This window comes from Egretta garzetta, unplaced genomic scaffold (assembly GCF_000687185.1).
Source record: "Egretta garzetta isolate BGI_Z169 unplaced genomic scaffold, ASM68718v1 scaffold441, whole genome shotgun sequence".
Lineage (NCBI taxonomy): Eukaryota > Metazoa > Chordata > Aves > Pelecaniformes > Ardeidae > Egretta > Egretta garzetta.
This window is the reverse complement of record NW_009258757.1, coordinates 174,940-184,264: the sequence shown is the minus strand read 5'-3', so window position 1 is coordinate 184,264 and position 9,325 is coordinate 174,940. Positions and strand designations below refer to the sequence as shown.

Here is a 9,325-nt window from a genome sequence, read left to right as displayed (position 1 = left end):
CAATGGCGAGGTCTCCATCCTATCTGGCAAGTTGTGATGGCCATCTCCCCTTTCCACTTGCAGGTTCTTATTATGGCCTCCTGAACTTCAGTCCTTCAACCAAGCCACTTTCTTTTTTGCTTGTTTGTAATCTGACGGCTTTCTCAATAGCCACATTCAGACCCAGTTTAAAGCCATGTCTCATCAGATTGTTCTCCTCGAACCTCATCAGGCAGTTCACCAGTATCTACTAGCAGGAGATAACTATTGAAAGACCAAATGAAATTTAGCAGTTTATAGTGCCTTACCTGTTCCTTTTTCCTTTGGGACAAGAGGGACTATGCCTACTTTGACCCAGTCACCTCATTCTGTTTCTTCCTTGACTCCTGGAAGAAGTCCAGAATTACTGTTACTACTTTTTTAATTATTGGGTGGCTATGGAAGACAATTTGTTCCTGAACCTGCAAGAAACTAGCCACTTAGATACTTGTGGTTGCTCTTCCTTCACAAGACCTGCTGCAGTCCTTGCTAGCCTAGTAGCTTTCTCTCGGTGCAGAAAGAGAGGAGTTAAAATGCAGGGAGGAAAAGGAAACTAAAGTCGAGGCTAGAAAGCAGTAAAATTGGTAAACTTGGTTGTGCACTCATATGGAAGAGAGAAATTTGTTTTTACTTAAATACATACAACCGAGCAACACAAAATAACTTTGTAATACATAAATTTTTTTTATTTATTTTTTTTTTAATTTGTAGGGATTTCTGGGATAAAATAAGGTTTGAAGGAAAAGCTTCTTCCCATTTTTGGGACAGTTTACCAAAATTGAATTTGTACGCTTGAGTCTGCTTAAACAAGGGCACCACATATGCTCGTAATCTGTCAGCTTTTGTCAAACACGTAAAACTACTAGCGAACACCATCTTGCATCTGGAAAGATTTGCCTTTGCCAGATGAAATTCCAGATTTCTGAGAGCATGAAGTGCAGTACTCTTGCTGTCTTACCATTAAAATTATGTTTATATATGTACATAAAAAAAAACCCCTAGAAGAATCCATTGTAATTTTTTGTTACTAATGAACATTTATAGCGAACTACATTTAAATTTAATGGTTTTTCTTAAACATTTCTTACTTGCTGTGTAAATCAATTTAAAATTGTTGTACAGGGTAAGTCATCGTACAGACAAAAACTCAATTCATACTGTATTTCCAGTAGATAGTAAAGTAGAAGCACCGTCCAATTACAAAGTTTAGATATGCATGGCTTGATCTTAACAGTTTGTAAAACTTAGGTTTCATTCTTTCCTTAAAATTTGCTCTTGTTGTTGTGAATCAATATGCTAATTAAAATGGTAACACATTCTTTCCACTTTTACCCCCCCCCAGATAGGTTTGAAGTGGTAGATTCCTTTCTGACTTTTCTCCCCCTCAAAATCTGTCACTGTGGGAAATGGATTGGTCCTGCTAATTACAGTAGGTGCCCTGTTAGGATGAATTCCCAGTGTATGTGACCGTAAAGAATGTACAGCATTCAGCGATTCCAACCTCTGTTTTACAGGCTGGCCAACAATGAGAAGCAAGGAGTAAGGTCGCACACGGTCTCTGTGTCAGGTAAGGCTCATAAAAAAAAAAGAAAAAAGAAAAATACAAGTTAGTTTATAAAGCTATAGCAGATGTTTAGGCAGCTTTTTCACTCGCACTTAGCTCACTTCTTGCTACATGCCTGTTGACTTTCCCGAGAGCATAGCTGTGCTGCCTTTGTAGTGCAGTTTCTAAAGAGAAACTTTTTGCAGATCTCCGATGTAGCGTCTCTTGTGAGAGCAGCCATATCCGTGCAGTAACGCAGGGCCAGAATACTTCAAAGCAAGGCTGCTTGTCAATATTTTCACTTAGCTTTGTAATGAAGTAGAATGTCGTGGGCTAGAACTTAAATTACCTGAGTATGTGTTAATTATGAAGGAGCAGCTTTGAAAAGTGAAAATAGGCAATTAAATATTAATCATCACTTTTCAGAAAGAAGAAACTTAATAGCTCTTTTTTTGTAGCTGCTGTTTAGATCAAAGCACTTAATTTTTGCTATTGAAAATCACGAGATAATTGAAGGATGAGCATGCGAGGTAATACATGTTTCTATAGCTTATAGGCTTCTAAGATTTCTGTTAGTTATTGTGGGTTTTTTTAAGTTTTTGTACTTGAGAGAGAACATTTTTCTTTTACAGGATCTTAAATCCTTTTGAGGCATTGATTCAGTGTCTTAGCAGAAAATACATTTCTAAATCCTTATACATAATATTTATTAAGGAGATTTTCAATGCAAAAATGTATCATTATTTTGATATGTTCGTATAGATTTCTAGTGTTGGCATCAAACTTCAGGAACCAATACTGTCACCCAGTGGAGTGTCCACCCCTGACTTTACAGGGGCTACAGCCCCACTTTTAACATTTATGTGAGCGCTTAGTGGCACATATTAAAAAACCCGACATATTTCATACAAGAAGGAGGGAAGATACGTAGATGTTTATTTAGTTTCCTACTTCTCAGATTTCTTTCCCCACCCTTAACCTTTTTTTAAAGATGTTTGAAATTCAGCCCTTGGCATAGGAAGCCCAAGTAAACAGACCTTGTGCAAGAAAATAAATGAGAGGATCTGGAGTTCAACGTGTATCCAGCTGCAGAGGTGTAACAGAGCTTCGTCAGTTATTGTTACCTCTCAGAATCAAATAGCAGCCCTTCTTCCTTCAGTACCTATCAAGCAAGCATGGTAGATAAGGTGGATAAGTATGAAGCATGGTCAGCATGTTCTCTCTTGATTCTTACCTGTGTGGCTCAGTTTAGCTGTTAGAAAAAGTTGACATTTTTTTGGGGATTAGTGCTGTGCTTTTTAATCGCTCCACTCACACAAAGAAAGCTAATGTTCAGGACAAAATAGTCATACACCCCTGTCGCCTCAAATTTTCGCCTTTTCCGTTTTCCTAAGAACGCTGATACGCTTTTACTATTAAAAGTGGAAATAAATGCTTACTTCGTAATCCTTTATCGCTGTCACTTAGACTTTGCAAATTTAGCTATCCTTTGCTTGATGCGTTTTATCTGAAGTGGTGTGTCTCAGGGCACAAACTCGCTTCTTCTCTACTCTTTTGAAGTAGTGTTTTGATATTAATGGTGATTTTCATAGAATCATAGAATGTTTTGGGTTGGAAGGGACCCCTAGAGGTCATCTAGTCCAATCCCCCTGCAGTGAGCAGGGACACCACTAACCAGATCAGGTTGCTCAGAGCCCCATCCAACCTGGCCTTGAATGCTTCCAGGGATGGGGCCTCCACCACCTCTCTGAGCAACCTGTTCCAGTGTTTTACCACCCTCATTGTAAAGAATTTCTTCCTTAGATCCAGTCTAAGCCTACCCTGGTTGAGTTTAAAACCATTACCCCTTGTGCTGTCACAGCTGGCCCTACTAAAAAGATTTTCCCCATCTTTCCTATAGGCCCCCTTTAGGTATTGAAAGGCCGCAATCAGGTCTCCCCGCAGCCTTCTCTTCTCCAGGCTGAACAAGCCCAACTCTCTCACCCTGGCCTCATAGGAGAGGTGCTCCAGCCCCCGGATCATTTTTGTGGCCCTCCTCTGGACACGCTCCAACAGTTCCAAGTCCTTCTTGTGCTGAGGGCTCCAGAGCTGGACACAGTACTCTAGGTGAGGTCTCACCAGAGCAGAGTAGAGGGGCAGAATCACCTCCCTCGACCTGCTGGCCATGCTTCTCCTGATGCAGCCCAGAGTACGGTTGGCCTTCTGGGCTGCCAGCGCACATTTTAGTTGTAATAACTACACAGCTCTTGAGTTCAGGGCATCACATAAAGGTGAATGATGGGCAAATGAGAGCTTTGCTGTAGCACCACAGATGAAACAGAAGTAGCAGCGCTGGAGATGGCTTGGTTGTTCCAAGTGAATGTCAAAGGAGCTGTAAGATGCAAAGCTGGCTCCTGATGCCATAAGCAAAACAATCAAATTATACCAGCAGATGTCCTTTCCTTTCCTTCCAATACTGAAATCAAAACCAATTAGGTATTTTTCTTTTGTATCTTTCCACAATAAAATCATTGTGCTTGATTCTTGTTTTTCATACCGTGTTACAAACCACTGGAAACACTGACATAATACCAGAATGATTCAAGTGATGGCATTTATTATTCATTCTCAAGGGTTCTTCTTGTTATTAAGGGTACAGAGAACACTGACATACTTTTTGGTGGTGGTGGTTTGGTTTTTTACCCCAAAATTATGTGAAATGTGTCAAGTGTGGCATGGGTGTCAGTATATTAAATTTAAACCACAGACAGATTGTTGAGATGAAGTTGGGTGATAAGGGCTTTTCCATGGGAGGTGCTTTCTGTACGGATTTCTGAGTCCCCAGAGGAATCAACTTGTTATAAATGAAGTAGTACTTCATGTAGACGTGAAGAGGTGTCACTCCTGTTGTCACATGTAACTGATCCATCAGTATGGAACAAAGGAGGCAACAGATGTACATAATGTTCAGTTAACCCGAGAGTTACAGGTCAGCAGAGTCTGACAGCTGACAGCATCCAGTGCAAAGCCAGCTGTGGGTGATGCTATCTTGGTTTGCAGAATAAGAGCTTTTCTCTGGTGACATTTAAATGACTTGGAGCTGAAGGCTTCAAATAAGACGAGCTTTTATAACTTACTGACAGCTGTAATGTCCTCCATGCCTTTGATAGTTTAAATCACAAATTAGCTCTGCTGTTTGTTTCCAGTGGGATTGCTGTCCTTTGTTCAAACCTCTTCCAATGCTAAAGCTGAACAGCAAAAACCTGAGACACGTACTCGGTAGGAAAATTAAGCAGTCAAATATATTTACAGTATTAATACCCTTAGTTCTAAAGGAAGGTTTCACAGTAAGTTCCCCACCATGCTTTGGGGAAACCAGCAATGGCCAAAAACCAGTGTGGAACATGATTTGGTGGTCTAAAAGTTCAGGTGTTTGTCTGAAGTTTTGTAGGTTTAAAAATGAGCCTGTTAATGAAAGACGCCTTGTCTTTCTTTTTGTAATATTTATTAATGTACCTTGAAATATTTCTGGTCTAAGGAAATGAAAACTTGTTCTTTCCAAGAGTTTCAGTATTCCAAAGAATACAAAGATAGAAGGGTATTAAATACTTTTTTTTTTTTTTTTTTTTTGCTATAAGTAAAGACCTTTTCAAACTAGTTCACACCCTTCAGGGTGAAGTTGGTTTCAGGAACCCAAAGCAACAGATGGCTGGGCCTGGGAGCCAAGAAGTGTTCTCTTACGGCTGTGTGCCACTGAACCAGGTTTCACCACACACCTCATCCTGCGTGCTTCTGTTTCTTCTGATGTTATTTGTCTGCCTTGCTTCTTCAAATTACATGTTCCTTACAGCGGGAATTGTCTTTCACTGTGTGCAGCTAAGGTGCCTGCCAGATTTCCCCTGTTTTTTAAAGCACAGTAATAATTTTATCCCTCAAATATTATATTTGTGTGTGTAGGATTATAAATAAATGTAAATAAGCAGCCAAGTTAAGTGAGTTGGGCTTCAGTTTTCTTTGGTATACATCTGATGTTTTGATTTAAGTTACTGTGATTCACCAGAAGCAATGAGTGTTCTAGCTAAGTGGATAGGTAGTTCCAACTTTTATCTTCTCCCTCTACTTCTGTCTTTACATTAAAAAAGAATTTTTTGTACTTAGCCAAGAGTGTACACTCAGGAAACAGTCAGGCAAAACCATTTGCTGTGTGCAAATAGCATATCCAATTTGTAAGAAGCAGCATACCAGTTCATTATGATTTCGTTGACCAGTTTTCTTCCTGTTTTTCTTGGAGTCATCTTATTAAAATGCTCTACTCTTGCCTGCAGGAACTTATTTTGGCCAGCAGTTTGTTTTGATATGGCAAACATTAGCCTTAGTAAGGTGATGCACGTATTTCCTGATACCCATATTTCCAAAAATAATAATTTACCTAGTATATTATATAATAAGTTCTTCAGAAAATGAAATCCTTAAAGCCTTAGTTTACCTGCTCCCTTTTTACATAAATTCTTTCTGACACATAGTTCTTTGGTTTCTCCTGCCCCATCCTCGCTTATATAAATATGACTAGGAAGAATAAATACGCTTTTGCATCCTTTGACTAATTGTTGTGCCTCCTTCGCACTAGAGCATTCTGTGAATGTAAATCTTTTTAATCGTAGCTCAAACATTACTTTACATACAGAATATGACATTTCAGGCCCACTTGTTTCAACGAGTATTGAACAAACAGAGTATTGAACAAGTCTTGGCAGGGTTAGGTTTGTGGTTGGACTTGATCTTAAGGGTCTTTTCCAACCTGAATGATTCTGTGATTCTAAGCAGTAACTCTCGGCATTTGGATAATTCAGGTACTGCTGAATAAAAGAACGTGTTTGTGGGGTGGGAGCTGTAACTGGAACGATGACAGTAAGGAAGTTGAGCCGTTCTGCAGGAGCCAGCCCCAGGCATGTGCCTGAGGGGTTTTTTTAGGGCCTGCCACAGGGTTGGTCTTGGTTCAAAGTGGGTGCTGGTTTTGCAGCATTAGTGTGTGCTTATTTGGTGAAGGAAGTTAAAAGGTGTTTAAAAACACAATCCCTGTTTCAGATGGTAAGGCAGGCTGTTCCAGCTCTCTAAGTAACAGAGCTCAGGCCACATGCCTTTAATAGGGAAACAGGTATCTTAAAGAGAAATCTGTTTGTCGTCTTGATCCCTAGCTGACAGGGCTGTTGTTATTAACACAAATAGCGTTTTAAAGTCAAAAGGGGTGTCGCTGTAAGTGCATGGTAATACGATGGCATAAGTTTCTAATAATGCTGGTGTGCCATTGCTTCTCTACAGAGGAAAAAAGAAAACTTGTTTGCTTGTAGTGGCTCTGTAAGAAACTATAACTGCACCCCATGATTTAGATATATCTAGTAATATGCCCTGCAAAGGAGAAATCGGGTCTCTTGGAGAGAGCTGTCTTAAAGGAACTGAACGATTGTAGCATCCTGAACAAGGGGCTTCTCAGCAGGTTCTGCCTTCGAATCACAGATTTACAGTATAATATCATTACAGGTAAATCACACACTGTGGTTAACTCCTGATCGTGCTGGTGAAGTGGCACGAGAGTTCTCTAAGGTGCTACATGCGAGCAGATCCTGTTTGACATAGTTGCCAATTTAGTCATGCTATTTAGCTGAAATTTCAATTTGAATGAAAAAGTTTCTCTTTTGAAGGAGATAGGCATGATTTAAGTGAGATTTTTAGCATGCATAAAAATATGACATGGCACAGTTCATCTGTGAGAGGGACTTGTGGTAGGTTACCTAGGACAAACTGAAATACAGCAGAAGCCAAATGCCAAAATGGAACAAACAGGAGAGAAAAAAAAAATACATATTCACCTGATTTCAGTATTACAACACTTAAAAATGTTCTTAATGAAGGAGATGTCAGCATAGGAAAGGACCTGAATGTACGGGTGAGTGATGCGGGCTAATCACAAGCAAAGCTGTAAGCAAGGAAGGAAAGACAAATACAATTTTACTGAATCACTTCTGCTTGCAAAGCACAGTGCATGCTCTGTTTCATGATTCCTGTGCTCAAAATGAAAGCCTGCCCTGTGCTCAACTCTGAAAGAGTTTCTTGTGTAGGACTTGTATTTCCTAGTTCCATTTGAATTAGCTGGTAGGGGGAAAAGGTGTTCTTTGCTTGAGGTTGTAAGGCTGGGTGGTTTTTTAATGTTAATTTTATCAAGTCACTCCAAAAAGACAATGCTGAAAAGTGTAAGTAAATTTTTAAGATGAAAAAATGTATCTTGAGTGCTTATGACTGTGTCTGCTAGCTCAGTTGTGTCATGCTTTACAGCTCACCTCTGAAAAGAAAGACTAACAGTCTTAGCATAAATTATATAGTTATACATTCAAATTCTTAAGTAATTGGAGGAATATAAAGGCACTGTACAGCTGTAGCTCTGCCATATGGTCAGAGGACTGGGAAACATTCGACCCTAAGGTTTACTGCAGATTAATTTTACAAACCTTGAGCAAGTCATTAGTCTCCAAGTTCACCAAGGGAGTTACTTGCTGCTTAACTCACCCAGATATTCTGCTGATTAATAAGATAATATAGTTAAAATACCCTTAATACTAATACATTTCAACATTTCAGATTCTCATCACAGTGAATAGACTGGTGATGTTATCTTTTTGTATTTTAGACTGACTAAAATGCTTCTTTCCATACATGAGAAGACCAGAATGAACTGTGGTGACAGTCCAAACAGATTTCCTCCGTATTAGTGCCTAGGAATTTACTGCATTGATTTCATCAGTCTGTGGTGTTGGTTCTAGAGTTCTTATCCTCCTGTGCTCCTCCTTTGTGGTCCATTCATTTGGTTTGAGCAGACACTTTTGCTTTGCTACTAATAACACTAAAGAAATGTTCTACATAGTTAGGTATTAGGTTTGGGGGGTTGTTTGTGTATAAACATACTTGATGTGACAACTGCATAGCGCTCATTTTATTTCAAAAGCTTGAAAACAAATAGATTTATTTCTTCTACTGATTTTTTCGGGGTTTTTCCTTAAAGTGATTCAGGAAGGTATGACTAAAATAGCACGGGACATTATAATCTTCAGCCTTCCAGTACTGGTTGTCTACTCACAGTCCTAACGAGGAGCTCCAGTAGTAACTGCCCTCTAGCCTGGTCGCTTCCTTTCTAGCAGAGTCTCTTGCATAGCAAGTGATTTGTTCTTTTTTTTCCTACGCAATAATTTTAGTGAATACTTAGTTTTGAGGAGAAGTACTAAATAAAAAAAAGAAGTCCAGTGCAGCTTTCAGCAGCATTTCTGAGTTTTATGGGCATTTAGGTAGATGCCAGCGATATCCTGGCTGGATGCCTGTGTGGAATGGTGGAAGTCCTTCTAAGTAGTACCCATTTCAAGCAGGTACTCTCTAAGCTTCTGTAAAAGTGTTGGGACAGTTTATTTTTTTAACTTACAATCAAGTCTTTACCTAAATAAAGTTTCCTTTGTAGCTAGATGATGTGGTAAGTTTAAGACAAAGCAGTTTTCCATTTAGTCTGGCAGAATAGCTGAACAAACTTCAGACAGTAAATCATCAAGGCAAAGTTTGAAATGCGGAAGATGAGTTGGACTGAGTGTCGCAGGGCATCAGGATGTGTACATGATGAATTAAAACCCTTTGTCAATTCGATGTGCCCTTTATATGAAATAGGTGAGTCAGGTTTCAGCCAGCTTCTGCTACCCATGTGTCAATGTAAGAGTGAAGAGCATTTCAGCATTTCAAGCTTAAATTAGC

The 9,325-nt window shown here is 39.4% G+C and overlaps 1 protein-coding gene across 4 annotated transcripts in view; it reads left to right on the top strand.

The window, feature by feature from the left end:
• Positions 1 to 9,325, top strand: part of PTK2 (protein tyrosine kinase 2) — a 233,240-nt gene that overhangs the window by 162,056 nt on the left and 61,859 nt on the right. For all 4 annotated transcript variants that reach the window (XM_035888979.1, XM_035888978.1, XM_035888980.1 and 1 more), the window contains one exon: positions 1,533 to 1,585. In XM_035888979.1, coding sequence (XP_035744872.1) covers positions 1,533 to 1,585 — 53 coding nt within the window. The remainder of the gene's footprint in view (positions 1 to 1,532; positions 1,586 to 9,325) is intronic.